The sequence below is a fragment of the Pantherophis guttatus genome, chromosome 2 (genome assembly GCF_059756535.1).
Source record: "Pantherophis guttatus breed Tessera chromosome 2, ASM5975653v1, whole genome shotgun sequence".
NCBI classification, from domain to species: domain Eukaryota; kingdom Metazoa; phylum Chordata; class Lepidosauria; order Squamata; family Colubridae; genus Pantherophis; species Pantherophis guttatus.
Window position 1 is genome coordinate 278,138,996 of NC_142064.1, and position 18,998 is coordinate 278,157,993.

The 18,998-nt window shown below is 45.8% G+C and overlaps 2 protein-coding genes across 11 annotated transcripts in view; one reads left to right on the plus strand and one right to left on the minus strand.

Moving 5' to 3' along the window:
- Positions 1 to 18,998, plus strand: part of LOC117668132 (uncharacterized) — a 45,233-nt gene that overhangs the window by 12,356 nt on the left and 13,879 nt on the right. The window contains exons 8-10 of the mRNA XM_087885331.1: positions 5,597 to 5,691; positions 6,257 to 6,452; positions 9,261 to 9,421. Of these exons, the coding sequence (XP_087741457.1) occupies positions 5,597 to 5,691; positions 6,257 to 6,452; positions 9,261 to 9,421 (452 nt within the window). The remainder of the gene's footprint in view (positions 1 to 5,596; positions 5,692 to 6,256; positions 6,453 to 9,260; positions 9,422 to 18,998) is intronic.
- LOC117668131 (major histocompatibility complex class I-related protein 1-like) lies at positions 62 to 18,215 on the minus strand. Of its 10 annotated transcripts, none has more exons than XM_087884586.1 (8): positions 17,865 to 18,145; positions 7,643 to 7,888; positions 6,187 to 6,462; positions 5,430 to 5,717; positions 4,759 to 4,921; positions 4,459 to 4,539; positions 3,223 to 3,366; positions 62 to 2,641 (listed from the first exon to the last, which is right to left on the minus strand). In XM_087884586.1, the coding sequence occupies exons 1-7, from the start codon at positions 18,100 to 18,102 to the stop codon at positions 3,282 to 3,284; spliced, it is 1,377 nt and encodes a 458-aa protein (XP_087740712.1). In that variant the 5' UTR covers positions 18,103 to 18,145; the 3' UTR covers positions 62 to 2,641; positions 3,223 to 3,281. The 10 variants fall into 10 exon arrangements, with proteins under 10 accessions (XP_087740712.1, XP_087740720.1, XP_087740715.1 ...); XM_087884594.1 differs by having other exon boundaries at positions 17,451 to 18,140; XM_087884589.1 differs by lacking the exon at positions 17,865 to 18,145 and adding an exon at positions 9,269 to 9,577.

Here is an 18,998-nt window from a genome sequence, read left to right on the forward strand (position 1 = left end):
TTAGACGTTAGACCCTGGCTTTATCCCACAAAAGACAGCAATGACAACAGTAGGCATTGTCGTTACTGTTCTTTTTTTTATTTATTTTTTTCTTCTATTTTTCTAAAAATAAACTATAAAGCAGAACAACAAAACACGAATTACCAAAAAGACACAGGAAAAAAAAAAGGAATATACAACAAATATAATATTAATAATAAACATATAACTCTATGACCTCCCCCCTAGTTGAATGCTGATTATCTGTACCTACAAATCTAATAGGTTCACTCCCTTTCATTACCAGTGTAAAAATAGTCATACATTATTAATCTATATTTAATTTACAATTTTACCCAATTCTCTTGATAAATATCTTAAATGTACAAGTGTTTTATCTATCGATCAATGGGAAAACTTTTTAATAAAAAAAAAATAGATGCAAGGCACAATGGTCCCATTGTGTTAAATAATAGCAATACATCAGTACATGAATAAAAATGGTCTATCAATACATATAAAGGTAGTCCTCAAATCCACTTAGAATTGATCCAGCTGACCACCTCCATCTCTGCGTGCCCCTCCGTCCATCCCCACTTCACCATGACGGCCAAGGAAGAGGCAGCCTGGAGGTCCCCACACCAGTCCTGACCCAATGCTGGCCTCCTGCCCATCCCTGGCCTTAGGAGCTGGGCCCAGAGCCAAGAGACACGCGCCAGCTTTGTAAGCAAAGCATCCTCAGTGATAGGATGGGAGACCACCAGGAGAGGGCAAGGGGATGGTGAGAGGGCAACAGGGCTGCTGGTGGCCTACTGCTAAGGCAGGGCTTCCCTTAAGACACTCCCTTCCTCTCATTCCCATCTCTTTCTTTCTTTCCTTCTTTCCTTCCTTCCTTCCTTCCTTCTTTCCTTTCTTCCTTGGCCAGGAAGGGATGAACTGAGGGCAAGAGGTTGGCAAGGCTATGATCCAAGACAGGAGATCACCAGGCGAGGCCGGGAGGAGCGGGAAGGGGAGGACGAGAGAGAGAGAAGGGGAGGCACTGCCAGTAGCCTTGGCTCTCTCACGTGGTGGCAGGAGATAGGACGCAGGCCGTCTAGCTAAAAGGGAAGCGCTCGTGGGCTGCGGACTAAATCTGGCCTACAGGCCTTGAGTTTGACATGTCTGATGTAAAGGATTTTACAATGTCTGGCTATTGGATTGCTTACCCCACAATAAAACATAAGGTCCCACATAACACACATACCTCTTTTCACTCCTCGCCCAAATTGTGGGCAAGGCAAATTGCCTTGAAAAGATTAAAAACCAGGCTATTATTTGACCTAAAGTGCCCTTGTCCTACCTCGCCAGGCAACCAGCTCAAATCTTAACACTGATACTAATGGTGGGTCCATCAAAATGAATCCACCAGTCATGTTTAGTTTAAATGTTCTCCAGATGGCCAGATCTTGGGTATCAAAATGGGATCCCAGAGATGGTTCCATGTATGAGCCGAGATGGTGCAGTGGTTAGAACTGCTGACTGCTAGCTGCAGTTCGGCAGTTCAAATCTCACCGGCTCAAGGTTGACTCAGCCTTCCATCCTTCCGAGGTCGGTAAATTGAGGACCCAGATTGTTGGGGGACAATAGGCTGACTCTGTAAACCGCTTAGAGAGGGCTATAAAAGCACTATATGAAGCGGTATATAAGTCCAAGTGCTATTGCTATGGAAAGGAGGCCTTGAAGGAGGCCTCTTCTAAATCCACGAGAGCTGTCCACGTCGCTGCTTCACCCGTTCTTTGGTTTCCTCTGAAAACAGGATCTTAACCTTTAAAGGGGTTTGCAGTCTACAACAGCTGCCTGTTTAGGGGGAAAAATCACCTCTGCAGTAGCCATTCACAAGAACAGGAGGCCCCCATCTCCATCCCTGCATCTCTCTAAATGAACTTCCAGGGCCCTTGTAGAACGAGGGACTTGGCTCCATTCCTTTGTAGACTTTTTCCAGGGTTAGGGGTGACATCATTAATGTCTCTGCTCAACTGGGTCTAGCTGGGATCTCCCCAACCAGACACACAAGACTCCTGCAGGGAGAAACAGAACAGGTTGGGGTCACAGTCAAGGAAAATCACATGGTATGGGATATGCTCCTCTCCTCCCAAGGAGTGGTTGCCAGGTGCTTAACACGGTGGGGTGTTAAGTGGGGTCCTGAGTGCTCTTAGGCAGCAGTTTTCTTGCAGACATTTCATTACCAAACTAGGTAACACCATCAGTGCCAGAAGGGAGTCGGATTTGCTCTTATTTTTTATATGGTTTCCTCTGTCAGTGTTGGTGGGAATGTTCTTGGGAGATTCCTTGATTAAGCTGTGTGCGCTGTTAGCTTTTTTGTCTGCATTGGTAATTGCTTGATTGTGATATTGTTTACTTGACTGTTGGTCTAATGTTAATCTTGGTGTTCATTTCTGCAGGTGTTGATTGCTGGATAGCAAGTCTTTTGTTTCCTTTTGGTCTTTTTAATTGTCTTTTTTGAATGGTATGTAGATATTGTTTATCTCTGTGTGCCTGTTGATGGCCAATTCCTCTGAGTGCCAGAGCTCCAGGAATTCTCTGGCATTTTTTGAGGGAGGAGGGATGACACAGTGATTTCTGGATCACTCCATGTCCTCTGTGGTCCATAGGATGCCTTGTGCTTCAAAGAGAAAAAAAAATGGAGAAAGTCAACACCCCCATTTGCATGGGGGGGGTGTTTCTTCTCTCCTCCCCTCAGCTCTCTCTGCCCCCCACTGGAACCTCCACAGGCAGGAGGGGAAGCAGCGAAAGAGGAAGGAAGGACTGCAACCCTCCTATGCACAAAGAGCTGCTAGTGAGGGAATCCTCACTTCTCCCCCAGGGTTCCTTATGCCTCCAGCTCATCATGGCCAAGGAGCTTTTTTTCCTGCATAGCCCAGCTGTTCTTTTCCTTCTCCCCCTGCCCTCTAATCCTTCCTGGAAAAAAATCCCCCATTTCTCCAGGGTGTCCCAACTCCTGCTCATGGCTCCTTCCCCATCTCTCTCTCTCTCTCTTTCCTCCCTTGGAGCTGATGGGCAAAGAGAGGCTGAGCTGAACTGCATCTTCCACTTCAGAGCAGCCCATCAGAGGAGCCCCAGGAATCCCATAACCACATGCAACAACTTTGGAACAATTGAATTCGCCACCCCAACAACCCTAATGGTCTTGGTTCTCAGGTATATCCCAAGGCCAGAGTTTTGTTTCTTAAAATTCAGACTCACCTCTGATATTGTTTTAGGTTGGGGCAACCTCTGTGATTGCATTTCATCTTCTGTACAGTCTATCGAGGGAGAAAGATTGATCTGTGGAAGATCCGCAGGTTGCCACTCCCTGGTACAGATTGCTCCTGCGTTTCTTCCACTGGCCTGACAGATGGCAAAAGAGGAAGACGGCTAGTTTATTTTGGGGGAAGAAGCTCCTGCCTGAGTTGGAGAAGGATTTATTCTGAACGCCTCCCTAAGAACCTTCACTGAATCACCACAATTATTTTGGAACAATGATGCTAAACTACTGGCAATATTGTTTCTGGTAAAAGACAGATGGGGTTCCCCATGTACTCTGGACTCAGAAGTCCTTAATTCAACTGTCACGACATCTGTGACCCAATCTTAACCTAGCCAGATCTAAGAACCATCAACTTTTCTGGAAGGCTAAGCTGGGTCTGGCTGGGTTAGAGAATAGGAAATAGAATAGTGAGTAGAGTAGAATAGAGTGGAGTGGAGTGGAGTGGAGAGTAGGGTAGGGTAGGGTAGAGTAGAGTAGAGTAGAGTAGAGTAGAGTAGAGTAGAGTAGAGTAGAGTAGAGTAGAGTGGAGTGGAGTGGAGTGGAGAGTGGAGAGTATGGTAGGGTAGAGTAGAGTAGAGTAGAGTAGAGTGGAGTGGAGTGGAGTGGAGTGGAGAGTGGAGAGTATGGTAGGGTAGAGTAGAGTAGAGTAGAGTAGAGTAGAGTAGAGTAGAGTAGAATAGAATAGAATAGAATAGAATAGAATAGAATAGAATAGAATAGAATAGAATAGAATAGAATAGAATAGAACAGAATAGAATTTTTATTGGCCAAGCGTGATCAAACCTTCCATCAGAGCTTCCTTTTGTCAGGTGACTTGGCAAATAGATCTTTTTTCAAGGACAGGATTGTGGAATTCCTAGCACTTCCCAAATCATTTAAAGGACTTTTCCTGGGCTCCAGAGCTGCTGATATTTGCTCCTCTGAAGAGAGTCTGCTAAGGCCAAAGAGGTTTTCTCCCACACAACAGGGAGACATTGAGATTTGCAGGAAGTGCAACAATGGCTCCATAGCTTCTTCTCCCTTTCTCACCCGTGTTCAAAATGCTGCCTGTAGGGAAGGATCTCGTAGGGATTCTGGCTGCAACTCTCAGAGAAGCTCTGTCCCACCCACAGCAGCTCAGTCAACACAGAAGGACATGGGGTTGGGTCAGTGGATGACTTTGTTTCACTTACATGCCAGGAAGAGAAACAAAAGACTCAACATCATGATAGGCACAATTCCCACAATTTTCCAAGGAATCCACCTTACGCCTCCTAAAAAAGGAGAAACACGGTTTCTATTAGACAGGTGCTGAGTTCCCTGAAGTGGAGATGCTGATCAAGGGAAGCCTTTCCCAACCTGCTCTGGCCTCCAGGAAGTGCCCCCACCTGGAGGAAGCCCCTCCCCTCCAAAGGTGCGAAGGGCCCAGGGGCTTCAGCCCAGGCAAAGATCAGGTGAAGCAAATGCATCAAACTGATCCCCCCCCAGTTCACCTGAAGATAAATGGAGGGAGAAGGAAGCAGGTGCGGATTGCAATCGTTCGAATATTATAGTTTTGCAAAAAAGGAATAGCTCTGAAGTAGCTGACAAAAGCCCAGCCTCCCCTGCTGAAAGGGGCACTGAAGGACCGGAGGCAACTTGTCCCATCAGATAATTCTGCCAGAAAGCAAAACAGAGTTTCCTATCTCTCAATCTCTTCCATCTCCGTATCGTATCATATTTTCCTACCTCTGTTCTCAAGTGTCCACTTCCAACTCCCCTCTCAATCATCTCTTCTTTACCATCACGAAACACAACCCTAAATTCCCTCCTTTCCCTCTGGAAAGTTTAGATGACACAGCCCAAAACTATCCAACATTGATGAACAGCCTACTTCTACATTTTTTAAAATTTACTTTATTTATTTAATAAATATATATGCTGCCCATCTCACCAAGACCTAAGATGTCACAGCTGCTCAATCTCTCACCTGTTTCCTCCTTCCAAGCCAACACCAAGGACTCCTAAATTCCCTCCTTTCCCTCTGGAAAGTTTAGATGACAGCATCCAACACTGATGAACAACCTACTGCTACATTGATGTTTATTTACTTTATTTATTGAATAAATTTATATGACACCCGTCTGACTAAGAGGTGACATTTTGTAACTTCTCAGTCTCTCACCTGTTTCCTCTTTGAAAGACAACACCAGGGGCTCCTGCAAGCCTTCGTGCTCCAGGTGACACCGAAAATGGTTCCTCTCCTTGGGGTCGATCTCAATGCTGAGCTGGACATAATAGGTCCCGTCTGAGTTGGGGACCACGTTCCTATGGAGGGTCCCATATTTGCAGGCCTCTCCATCCCTGGTCCAGATGGTCTGGATCTCCTTGGGGTAGAAGCCAAAGGCCTGGCAGATGAGGACCTCCAGGCTGTCATCCACTATCTTGTAATTCACCTTCCCCACTGGAGGCTCTGCAGAAACAGCAAAATCTGAGTTCCCGGGATTTAATAGTAGGGGAGTCCTCATTTGGTCGTCCTCTCCCACTGCTCCCTCTCCTCTCCTGAATCTCTGGGATCCTCAAAGATGGAGGTCTTGAACTCATTAGCTTTATTTTTGAAAGGGACACATAGACTTTGGGGTACATTTCTCACTCTGACCAAAATAATTGTACTGCTTGGTGGTTGATTTAGTTTTCATATCCCACATTGAATTTGTTCAAGTTGTTCCATATGGAAATTCAGAAGAAAATCACCTTTTGGTTCAGCCCCAAACACAGGATGTGAGAATTAGACTTTCTCCTGCTTTGCAAGATTTCCTCACGGAAATGGATCTCAGCCTCCATCTCTTGCTTAATTAGTTTGTTTTTTTCTCTTTGAAAAAATTATTTTAGGTGGCATTGAAGTTGAAAATTGCACAACAAGGGCCCATTTGGTCACTCACCTGTCTTCTTCAGAGACTTCTTCTGGTAGGACAGGTATTTCTGCATCATCTTAATGCACATCTCCTCCAGGTAGACTTTATTCCTCTGGGACTTCCTTGTATCATCCTCCCACATCTCCTTGACCTTCTGGGCCTGGGGCTGAGCTGCCACCCATCTCAGGGTCTCCTTGTCGAAGCTGATGAAGTCCATCCCATTGTAGCCATAGTGCAAAAACCCTCCTTTGCTCCCGTCTTCCCGGAGCTCACAGCCCAAAATCGCCTGCCAGGTGTGAAGCCCTGAAAGAGACCCAGATGGTGAGGGAATAGTCCAAATTTCCTCTCCCCTAAACACTCTACAAGCTGCCATTCAAGTGTTTTCTTTCCCCCATCCCACCAGATGAAGCTGAAGCTCAAATATTTTGGCCACCAGAGCAGAAGAGAGGACTCCCTGGGAAAGACCTGATTGTCAGCGTTCCAGAAAAACCCCAACTCCGAGTAAAGAGGCAGATGCAAGCATTTTCCAAAGTTCTCTTTACTAGAATAGGCACATCTGGGAAAACCCGAACCTGAAAAGCCTGGATTTTCCCTCAGTAAGTCAAAACCCCCAAAACCATCCCCTTTCTCCCCAGTCGATCACATGCTCCAATCAACATCCGTTCCATCTCGACCCAGTCCCCTGACCGCTCCTTCTCCAGATGCTGGATCGCTCTGACCTTGACCGACAGGAAGAATGCTATTATATCTATGGACAACCCCTCTCCTAAATCCCCCCTCCTACTTTCCCACACATGAGAAGGTGGCAGCATTGAAGCGTCCGGCCTAATATGGCTTCCAAAGCTGACACTGATATTGGGAAAGGAGAAGGGGACAGCAGAGGATGAGATGGTTAGACAGGCTCATTGACACAGTGAACATAACTCGGGGAAACAGTGGAGGATGGGATGGGAGGGGCTGGTGTGCTGTGGTCCATGAAGTTGTGAAAAGTTGGACACGATTTAGCAAGTGAACAGCAACCCACCAAGAGAGGGAAAATGGATCCCCTCTTTCTTTCAATGGAGGGGGGGGGATCTTTGCTGTGATCAGTGACTGCACTGATTTTGGGCTGGGGCCAGATCATGAAGACCATGAGAGAGATCTTGGAGGTGGGAAGGATCCTTTCTTTCCTTTACAGGAAAGGATCTCTCACCGTTAAGCCCTTTGCAGCCCTTGGTGGTCAAATGAGATTTTCCTTTCCAAGTCATGTCACCCATCCAAGGCTCCAGGCACCCACTTTCTATTCTTTGCCTGCTTTGGAGGGTCTCAAGTCATCCAGGTCAGGGTTGCCCCAAAACTGCTTTTTCTGAAACTTTGGGACCTTTGGAAAAAGCACCTTTGGGATTTTGCCTGCTTCCCTCTTCTGATAATTACGGTGACAAGAGGCACAAAGGGAGATTAGAGGGAGAATTTGGGGCTTGAAGGCAAATCTGCCTCTGCTTACCTGCAGTCTGGTGGCTGAGATTGGATAGCCACTCCAGGTCAGCCCTGAACACCCTTTCAAGGACCACCAGGTTCTTCGTCTCCTCTGCTTCCAACCAGGGCACCAGAAGCTCCATCCCGCTGGTGTGGTTGTCATATCGAGCGATCGGTTGATCGTCCAGGTGGATCACAGAGAGGAACTGGGGGAGCCCCCGGCTGGATTCTGACACCTTCAGGTAGGAATAGCACAGGGAGTGCCTGGGGGAGCCTGGAAGAGGAAGAGAGTGAAGGACAGGATTGAGGGGGGGTGTCTGCAGCTCCAGCTCCTCCCTCGACGCTATCACGAAAAGCAACTCTCAAAGAGAAGACCAACTTCGGAGGTTTCCAGCCATGAGATTAACCCTGAAAGAAGTTCTCAAGCAACTCTTGGCTGATCTTGGAAACAGCTGGGCACATCTGGTGAAGGGGGACCCCTGGGTTGATACAGCTGCTTGTGGACCTGACTGCCATCTGACCCTACATGCCCACTGCCCGGAGGACCAGCAGGACAAAAGCTGCTAGGAGCTTCACAGCAGAGTATGGAGACTTCTGTCACCAGGACTTCTGTCTGCACCACACCCAGAGAGACACGTCATCCTGAGTGTTTCTCTTCAAGAGGCTCAGCCTGGAGGTGGGGATAGGGAGGAGGAGGAGGAGGAGGAGGAGTCGACCTTATTTGTAAACACTCTCTCGTAACTTTCACTCCTTGCTTAGAAATTTACTTTTTTTTTTTTTTTTTAATATTTTATTATTAAAATAACATTACAAACAACATATACAATACTTCACCCTGTGCTATACATAAGAAAGGAAGATTTGGTTCTTCGGATATATCCTCATGATCGCCAAAATCCACGTTCTCGGGGTACAGGTCCCGAAGCATCCAATTTTCCCAGCGCATAGTCCACAAATGGTTTCCAAATTTTCCAGAAAATATCTTCTTTATAGTCACCATTTCTAATTTTAATATCGCATGTCATTTTATCGTTTAAAGCTAATTTCCACATTTCGCAAATACCATTCTTCTATTCTAAAATTCACATCTAATTTCCAATATCCGGCTATTATAATTCTACCCGTTATAATCGTAATTCTAATCAATTCTTTCTCGCATTTTGTTGGTTCCGTTTCCTTAATTATCAACAGTAATATAGTTTCTGGCCTCAATATTATTGCTTTCCCCATCATTTCAAATATCATTTCCGCCAAGTAAAGAAATTTACTTGGAATTGACAAATCAAAAACCAAATGTTATTGTCCCACAGGAGCCACGAATTATCCAAACCTTCCTTGTTATTGTGCTTGTGTGTGTCCCCCGTTCCTAAATTGGTAACAGGGAATTAAAACAAAAAACGAGGAAGCGAATTTAACCATCTCTGAATCTGAACCTTGGCCGTTCTTTGTTTACTTCCTTCTTCAGATACAAAGAGGAATTACAATTAGAATACCAAAAGCTCTTGAACGAGGCTGAGCGAAGGACGAGGGAAGGGGGACGTTTCCTGCGGGGAAGGGAACTTGCCACGGAGGGTGAAATGTGGGGGAGAGACCCAGGCAGGACCCCCGCTTTTAGCTGCCTCCCACCCGGTCGCAACCCCTTCCAGAAACTCACCGCAGCGGCTCCCCGGCACGAAGGACCCCAGCCCAGCCCACAGGAGCAAGAGGGGCGCCCGGGACAGGGGCATCGCCCTCCGACCACGCGCCCCTCCGCACCTGCGACCGAAGACCCCAGTTGGCTCCCAGAGACTCAAAGCGCCGCCAACTGGTGCCAGGAAGAGCAGCAAACTCCGCCTCTACCTCGGCCGAGCAAGAAAAGCAATAGGGGTTTTGGTACTTTTCCCCGGGGCTTTACAAACAAAAGGCCCCAGAGGTGGATTTCAGCAGGTTCTGACCACTTCCCGACCAGCTGATCGGGAGGAAATGGTTGTTTTGCACAGTGGCATGTGGGTGTGGCTTGGTGTGTGTGGGGGGGAAATGTGTCTGGGTAGGCGTGGCCAATTTTTTTTTTTAAAAAAATTTACTTTTAAAACCATTTGGTTATTAAAAAAATGCTTTCAAAAGGCTCTGAGGATCCCAGTTGAGCCATGCCATCATCGATGTTAATAATAATAATAATAATAATAATAATAATAATAATAATAATAATAATAATAATAATAATGACTGTGGAAAAAGAAATCGTGTGTTGTCCCGATTGTAATTGGAGCCCTCGGAGCAATACCCAAAGGGCTACCCCGCTATTTAGAAATTCTAAATTTGCCGGACTTGAACATTTTGACTCTACAAAAAACCACCTTACTTGGAACAGCTTACATCCTCCGACGATACCTTAACAGTTCCTAGGTCCTTGGTTAGGACTCGAGCTGCTGAGCTATTAACCAGCCTCAAAGGCTGTGAATCTCACTAAAGATTAACTAATAAATAATAATAATAATAATAATAATAATAATAATAATAATAATAATAATAATTTTATTTCTATACCGCCCTTCTCCTGAAGGACTCAGGGCGGTGTACAGCCTATTAAAAACACAAAACAAAACAACAATTAAAATTTAAAATCATTAAATAATTAGGCTCCAATTAAAACCCCAAAAATTAAAATACCCCAATTTAAAATTATTATGTTGATAGCCCGGCCTGGCGGAACAACAGGGTCTTCAGTGTGCAGCGAAACACCCGGAGGTCGGAGATCTTACGTATTTCCAGGGGCAGTTCGTTCCACAGGGCTGGGGCTCCCACAGAGAAGGCCCTCCCCCTGGGTGTCGCCAGCCGACATAACTTGGCCGATGGCACCCGGAGGAGACCCTCTCTGTGGGAGCGGACTGGTCGGTGGGAGGCTATTGGTGGCAGAAGTCGGTCTCGAAGGCGACTGTTAGGGCGTTGATTAATCCCATTCTGCTTTTTGGGATAATCACCCTGATTACCAGGAGTGGATCGAGACCTTTTCCTTGTTGCATGCTTTAAGAAAACAAACCCCGAAGATATATCTTCTAAGAAAACTCATTTATTTGTTATAAAGAAAATAAAACACCTCACTAACTAAGAAAAGTAATTGTTACGTTTTGAATATAGGTCGTGCCAGCTGCTTTTTGCAGCAGCCGGACCTCTGGCAAGAGAACAAAGGGAGGAGCGTGAAGGAATGTGGGGTGGATGGACATGCATGGTAGCTTTTGATAACAATTCTTGGCAAGCTACGGAAAGTCTGATAGTCCAGAAATAATGAGCTCAGCTGGTAAATAAAAGAACGCAGTGACAATCAGAGGCTTTTTTTTCTTTTAAAAGTCCCTGCCGATCAGGCAACTCAGCTTGGATCCTCAGAGGCCTTTAGAAGCATTTTTTTTTTTGTCGGAAGAGGTTGTAGAAAAAATGCTTTTAAAAATTAAAAAAAAAAAGCCTCTGATGATTGTGCGGCTCAGCTGGGCATGAGGGGGGGGGGGGAGCAGGGATTTTTACTACTGTTTCTCCGAACCACCCGCCTCCGTTGCTACCGGATCGGGCAATCCGGTCTGAACCGGGAGCATTTCACTCCTGGTTTTGCAGGAACCTTCCCCTGGAGTGGGGTGGGAATGGAGATTTTACAGCATCCTTCCCCCTGCCACGCAGGGAGCCTCTTAAAATCTTCCACAGCCAAGATTAGCCTGCGAACGACCTGGTTACGCCTATTGTGTGAATGCAGCCACAGTGAGGCCCTCCTAATTGTTCTCGCAAGACTCCTTAGAGTGGTATCAGTACCTCCCTTGATCTTGATCGTATCCCTCCTGTTAATGCAATTTAGGATTGCATTGGCTTTTCTGGCTGCCACCACACACTGCTAGCTCATATTTAGATGGTTGTCCACTAAGACTCCAAGATCCCTCTCACAGTTACTGCTATTGAGCCTAGTTTCACCCAGTCTATATGTGTACTTTTGGTTTTTCTTGCCTTTAAGAATTAAAATGGTTAATTTAAAATTGAATGGATAGCCTTTAAAAAAAAAAGTTTTGAAATTTATATCTTGAAGAATGTCTTATTGAAGATATTAAGAGATTTTAAAAGGTTTAACCTAAAATAATATTTTTTTTTCTAAAAAGATATGCTTTAAAGAAAGTTTTAAAATGTTTAATTTAGAATTTTAAAAGGGGAGGCTGATGAATAATTTTTAAAAGAGGAGTTAAAGAGTGTGAGGGAGTTTTGAATCTTGTAGTAAGTTAGTATATTTTAGCTTATGCTTGTTTAATGTTATACCCTGTTTTTGCTCTGGGAAGTCGGGGATGGGGGTGGGGAGGGGGGTTTGAAGGTTGTGTGGGGATAAAATGGTTGTCTAATTTTTAATAAAATTAAAAGATAGATAAATGTATTAATAGAGAAGTAAGAAAAGTGGGGGAAATGTCATAATAAAGGAAATGATAATATTAAGATATGATAAATATTGGAGGAGTAAAAAGAAGACACAAAAGATGTATTCAGAAGATATATTGAATGATTGATTATGTATTGTTTGTTTATAAAATAAGAAAACTTTTTTAAATTAAAAAAAAAAGGCAAGAAAGAAAAAGACTTTACTTTTCTCTACACTGAATTTCATTTTGTTAGTTAGGGCCCAGCGTTCAAGTCTGTCAAGATGCATTCATTGACCTGAATGTTATTGGCCAGGTCAAGGTCTCCCACACCTTGTAAGCGCTAGCTGAACTTTAGTTGTTACTATGACTCCTGAAGATGTACATGCAGTGGTGAAATGTAAAATCTTCGGCTGTTGTTTTAAAAAAATGCTTTTAAAAGCCTCTGATGATCCCAGCTGAGCTGCGCCATCATCAGAGGCTTTTTTAAAAAAAACTTTTAAAACCATTTTTTCGGCCGAAGAGGTTGTAGAAAAAATGCTTTTAAAAGTAAAAAAAAAAACAGCCTCTGATGATCGCGCAGCTCAGCTGGGATCATCAGAGGCTTTTAAAAGGGGGGGGAGGCAGGGATTTTTGCTATCGGTTCTCCAAACCACCCGCCTCCATCGCTACTGGATCAAGCGATCCAGTCTGAACCGGGAGCATTTCACCCCTGTGTACATGATATTGTTCTTAATGATTGGTGTGCCTGTGTTTTCATGACTGGTTCATGGCAAGTTGTGCTTTTCAAACTTGTATAAAAGGTGGTCCACATGAAATAAGGACATCCCATTTTGGAACTTGCATCTTTGGAAATAAAAGTCTTATGCCTTTCCACCTATTGGGTGTGGCTGTTGGGCTTGCGCACCAGGGAAAGGAACTCCCAGGTAGCCCCTGAGCTTTTATGATACAAAAATACGGCAAAAGATCTTTAAAAATAGTTGTTTATGGATTGATTGGACAAAAGAATCTGCAGAGAACCAGCTTCCCGAGGAAGGAAGATTTCAGTTAAGAAGGATCACTCATTTAAAAGAGAAAATGTGAAAGAATGAGTCTGACAAACAGATGTGGAAACTGGAGGAAACACAAGGAGGAAACTGTTATTGCTGTAATACATCTATCAGTAGTCACCTAGGAGGGACAATATATGTATGTCTTTTTGTCTTTTTTATTTTTTTTGATGCACAAATTTTTAAAAATTTGTTTACTCTAGTTTTGTTTTCTCTTTGTAAATCTTTTTTTTAAAGTTACTATTGTAATTTTTTTTTTCAATACAATAAAAATTTAAACGAGTTTAACAAACAGATGTGGGAAACGTACTATTGGTGGGAAGGGGGTGTCATTTTTAAGAGGTCCCACAGCAAGTGGAGAAAAAAGAATCCAACCATCTCCAACTTGCAGGATAGTATTAATCTGAAGCAGCAAAAGGAGACCTTCGAGGAAGAAGTGGCTGAACCGAGAGGTCCCTGCTGAACCACCTGCTGCTGTTACCTCATGTCCCCCCATTCCCAAAGCTATGCCAGACAGTCTCTGCTTGTTGTGGCTCCGTTACCTGAGCCTGTGTCATCGGCAGGAGAGGACTCCGAGAGTGAAGGAGAGGAGTTGGCAAGGCCTCCCTCTCCAGGACCCTCCTCTCTGGCAATGCCTTCGGTGTCTGCCAAAGGGCAAGAGATAGGGCTGGGGCCAAGCACGTCCATGCAGCCACAGGTGGACAGTGATAAGAGTAATGAGTCTTGGCTGGATCCACGCCAGCGTCGCAGAGATAAGCGCGCGCAACAGAAGAAAAGGCGTGCCCGAGATTAGGCTGAGTCACTGGACCACACCCCACAGGGTATAAAAGGGAGCGTGGTGGCCAGTCAAGCCTTGTGACGAACAAAACTGAAAGCTTCCACGCCATTCTGCATTGACTTTTGCTATAGGCTTTGCTGGATTATATTTGGACTTAAGTTACTCTGTAATTATTGAACATTTTACTTTGATGTACCAGAAGCGGAGAGATGTTATCTCTTCATGAGTAATAAACTCTTGGCAGGCAGCCACTAGGTTGCTGCCAAGTTCCGTTATTATAAGGAAAAGGATTTTGTCGGCTGGTTTGGTTTTTAACTCTTGGACGTCTGTTGGTGTGTGTGCGTGTGGGACGGGGACAGAACACTGCTATCCCATGGACCTCCTAGACCCCCTCAGAGATCCTGGCCCCCTCCCATATCCTCCCCCCATGCCGTGAAGAAAAAGAACCTTCTTTAGATCAGGCAGATTCCCCCAGACCTTCTGTCCAAGCTCAGGTATGGAATGGGACAACTTGACACAGTCAACTCACTGTGGCCAACTCATCATCTGCTGAACTCATCAATTTGTCATGGCAAACTCACTGCAGGACAACTCACAGCATAACAATTTAACAATTCAATTTAAATATTTATTTATTTTTTAAAAAAAAATTGTCATTCCCATTTCATTCTGTCCCTCTTTTTGCATCCATTTTTAATGATTCTGTCCCATCATTTCTTTGATTTTAGTGTATCTCTTATCCCACAACAAAGTTGTCCTGCAATGATTTGGACGTGGCAGTTGTCCCACAACAAGGTAGCCGTGGCTTATTGTCATAAAGCCCCCAGGAACACCCAACCCTGGTGTCGCAGTGGACTAAGTGCTGTTTAAATAGCACTTCGTTGCCAGCTGCCTGCAATTACTGCAAGTTCAAATCTCACCAGGCTCAAGGTTGACTCAGCCTTCCATCCTTCCGAGGTAGGTAAAATGAGGACCCGGATTATGGGGGCAATAAGCTGACTTTGTATAAAATAGAACACTGCTTAGGGGGGGCGGGGAGGCGAAAGCCCTACTAAGCAGGTATATACAAAAGTATGAAGGCTATTGCTTAAAAGCATTGTAAGCTGCCCTGAGTCTCTGGAGAAAGGGCGGCATATAAATCGAACAAATAAATAAATAAATAAATAAATAAATAAATAAATAAATAAATAAACAAACAAACAAACAAACCCACTAGCTCTGAAAAATCACCAGAAGAGACAGGATTGTTAGAGTTCCACATCACAATGAATGTATTTCCACCATTATGTGAAGCCATTGGGGGGAGGGTTGTTCCTCAGAGCCCCCCCCAATAATCTTGGGGCCTTGATAGTACAGTGGTTTAATGCACCCTGTTATTAACACAGCTGCCTGCAATTTCTGCTGGTTCGAATCTCTCCAAGGCTCAAGGTTGACTCAGCCTTCCATCCTTTCTAAGGTAGCTGAAATGAGGACCCAGTTTGTGGGGGCAATAAGCTGACTTTGTATAAAATATACAAAAGTATGAAGGCTATTGCTTAACGCATTGTAAGCCGCCCTGAGTCTCCGGAGAAGGGAGGCATATAAATCAAATTTTAAAAAAAAAATCTATACAATGTTTTCCTCCCATTCCCCGAACTTGAATGGGATCTTTTAAGGTTCCAGTGGGAATCAAAGGCCACACTGGATGCGGAAGCATTGTTAGAAGGACTTTCTTTCCCAGTTTCATCCACCAGACCCATCAGAGCCAGGAGGCAGGCTAGGTTAAGGGTCTCCTCTCTTAAAGAGGTCCATCTAATGAGATGAAGAAGAAGGGCCTTCTGCCTTGGTTCCTTCCCTGTGGAACATCATCCACAGGGAAGGAACACAGTCACTCATGCCCTCATCACCTCCCGCCTGGACTATTGTAACGCTCTCCACATGGGGCTCCCCTTGAGGAGCACCCAGAGGTTCCAACTGGCGCAGAGTGCAGCCGCGCAGGTGGTTATGGGAGCAACATGGCGCTCCTTTGTGACACCTCTCCTGCGCGAGCTGCACTGGCTCCTGGTGGTCTTCCAGGTGCGCTTCAAGGTTTTGGTCACCACTTTTAGCCACTCCATGGCTTAGGGCCTGGTTATTTACGGGACCGTCTACTACCACAAACAGCCTCCCACTGGCCGGTACGGTCTCATAGAGAGGGGCTCCTCCGGGTGCCGTCAGCCAAGCAGTGTCGACTGGCGGCCCCCAGGGGGAGGGCCTTCTCTGTGAGGGCACCCACTATCTGGAATGAGCTCCCCCCGGAGATACGGAGGTTCCCGGATCTGCGCACTTTCCACTGTGCTCTTAAGACCCTCCTATTCCAGCAAGCCGGCCTGGCCTAATTTTCTCCCCTTTCTTTTACATTTTTAAATTGGAATTTTAATTTGTTTTAAATTATTGGGATTTTTAATTGTCTTGGGCTAAATTATTTAATTTGGTTTTAATTATGTTTCTGACTTTTGTATTTATGTATTTTATTTTGTGCCTGTTCACCGCCCTGAGTCCTTCGGGAGTAGGGCAGTATATAAATTTAATAAAAGATAAAGATCCCCCTGGAGATAAGATTACCCCCACCTTGGTACTCTTTCAAAGGCGCTGAGGGTTTCACCAGTAGACCTGCCCCCCCCGCAGGGATATTGATTTGATTGTTATCTCCAGGAGGGTGGAGCTTTGCATTTGGGGTTTTACATCTGTCAGGCAGCTGGCGTCACTGTGTCATGCCTTCCAAGTCTGACTCTTTTCCAATGCAGGCTCTGGCACTCACTTCACACACCCACATCCAAGCAATTCCCCCTGGGATCTCTGCCCACCACTGAAGCATGTGTGAAACTCCTGAGCAAACAGCAGGAGAGAATACAGAATAACAGAGTTGGGAGGGACCTTGGAGATCTTCTACTCGAACCCCTTACTCAAATGGGAGGCCTATATCATTCTGGACAAGTGGCTGTCCAGCCTCTTCTTCAAAAGCTCCAGTCTTGGAGCATTCACAACTTCTGGAGGCAAGTCGTTCCACTGACTAATTGTTCTCACTCACAGGAAATTTCTCTATGATTTTAGGTTGGATCCAAGCCGGGCAGATTTTTGTCCCAAATCCTCCTTTTGCTCCGGATCCTTCCCTTTCCTGGCTCTCTAGGGGGTCTCCTTTCCTTCTCCCCAAAGGGAGCTTCGGCGCTGGGACCCCTCCGATGCCTGCGACGCCACTTTCACTTTCCAGAGCTTTCCCCTCCCACCTTCCTTTACAGACTTTCTCCTTTGTAGCCAGCTGATCCAGGCTGCCCTAATCTCTCTCTCTCTCTCTCACACACACACACCCTCCCTGCTTTCTGTGCCTTCTCGCTCCTTCCCTCCAGCCTGGACAGGGTGGGGGGAGGGGAGGTTAAAAAACAAAAGGGGGGGGAGAAAAGAGGGGGACCTCTCTTGTGTCCTTGTTGAGGGTAAAACTGCCCTCTGCAAAGTAGTGCAACGGACCAGACAGCGAATAAATGCGTCGCTTAGCAAAACACACAGATAGTCACAGACTCTGAACGTTTAAAGAAAAATAAACAGTCTTTACTTGTAGTACAAAACAAACTTGGCTTCTCAAAACAACTTCTTCAAACAATCACGGTTTAACACAAAACATAGTTTGCTTACAATTCCAGTTCTCTTCAAACACAGACACCGTTCCTTCCAGCAGTTCAACCTTCAATAGCAGGAGCAGGAGCAGGAGTGAGAGAGCAGAAGTGAGAGCAGGAGTGAACGAACTTCCTGCCTTCCTTTATATGTCTGCTTAGCACAGCCAATTAGTCATCTTTGTAGCAGTCAAAGTTACAGAACATAGTTTTCTATATATTATCTACCCAACCGTAGGATAAGCATCCAACATTCCTCTCAGTTTTGGGATGACCTCGCCCCCTCCTTTCTCCCAACTCTTGTGGCAGGACCAGATTCAACTTTCTCACTTCTTGACCACGAAGCAAAAAACCTCGCTTTTCCTCCCCGATCTCTCTTCTCCCGGCTATTGCAAGAACCTCCCCTTTAAAGACCGGCCGTGTGAAGGAAACTTACAATCGGCAGCCGTGGTTTCAGCCTTGCTGCTTCTCTTTAAGATTTGGAAGTCAAGATCGGGCTTGTAGTAGTTTGCAGCCATTCCGTGAAGCCACATCACTTTCTTATTAAACTTGTCATTATGCGGTGGAGATGGGGTGGGGGTGGGGGCAGCCTCCTGAAAGGCTGGGAAGGGAAATGCCCCGTCCCTCCTCCCCACCACGGGGATGCTTTTTTCCGGCTCTCCTTGCGTGCACATCAAAGCAAAGTTCCGAGACCTCCCCCATTCCTCCCTCTGGCGCGCGAATTGGCTGCCTGGATGCGTTGTGTAAATGTCCCACACAACTAAATGGCCGTGGAAAAGTATCTCCCTGGAAATGCCCCGGATGAAAGGGGGGGGAAAGGAGGGCGGGTGGATCAAAGGAGTGGGGGAGGAGCGCGGGAGAAGAGCCCGCTGAGTAAGAATGTCCGTAGGGCAGTGGTGGGTTCCTCCCGGTTTGGTCCGGTTCGGTCGAGCCGGTAGCGATGACGATATGACGTCACTGAACTGGTTCTCCCCACCCGCCGCCCTCCCACCTCCCCACCCCCTCACGTTATTCTTACCTTTTATTTGGTCCCACCCCCAATCTATTGCTGCCTCCTGAGTCCGAGCTGATGACTGGAGGGAAAAAAACTGTTTAAACTCTTGCCGCGGAGCTTCAAAGGGCCGCCCTACGGCTGATCAGTGTTAAAAGCAAACAAATGAGTCGGGTCGTAAGTGCACGGACTGGTCGTAAGTGCAAGGACCTTCCAGAAATGACTCTGACCAGCTAGCCACGCCCACCTAGTCACATGACCTCCAATCCACACCCACAAAATAAGCCACGCCCACAGAACCGGTAGTAAAAAAAATTATAACCCACCCCTGCCGTAGGGGTTCAACCGTGGCCGAGAGGCAGAGAACAAGCAGCCGCCTTCAATTGTCCCATTCCGGGGAAATGAAGGCTGGGTACTCGCCCAACAGGCTCAGAGGGCCAAAACACACCACTGGTATTAAAGAATCGTGTGTGTGTGTGTGTGTGTGTGTGTGTGTGTGTGTGTAAAAAAAAGTAAAGACAATCTTAACTGTTCAGAATCCTTGGAGGAAAATGTAAAGAAAACTGACCCAGGAAGCTT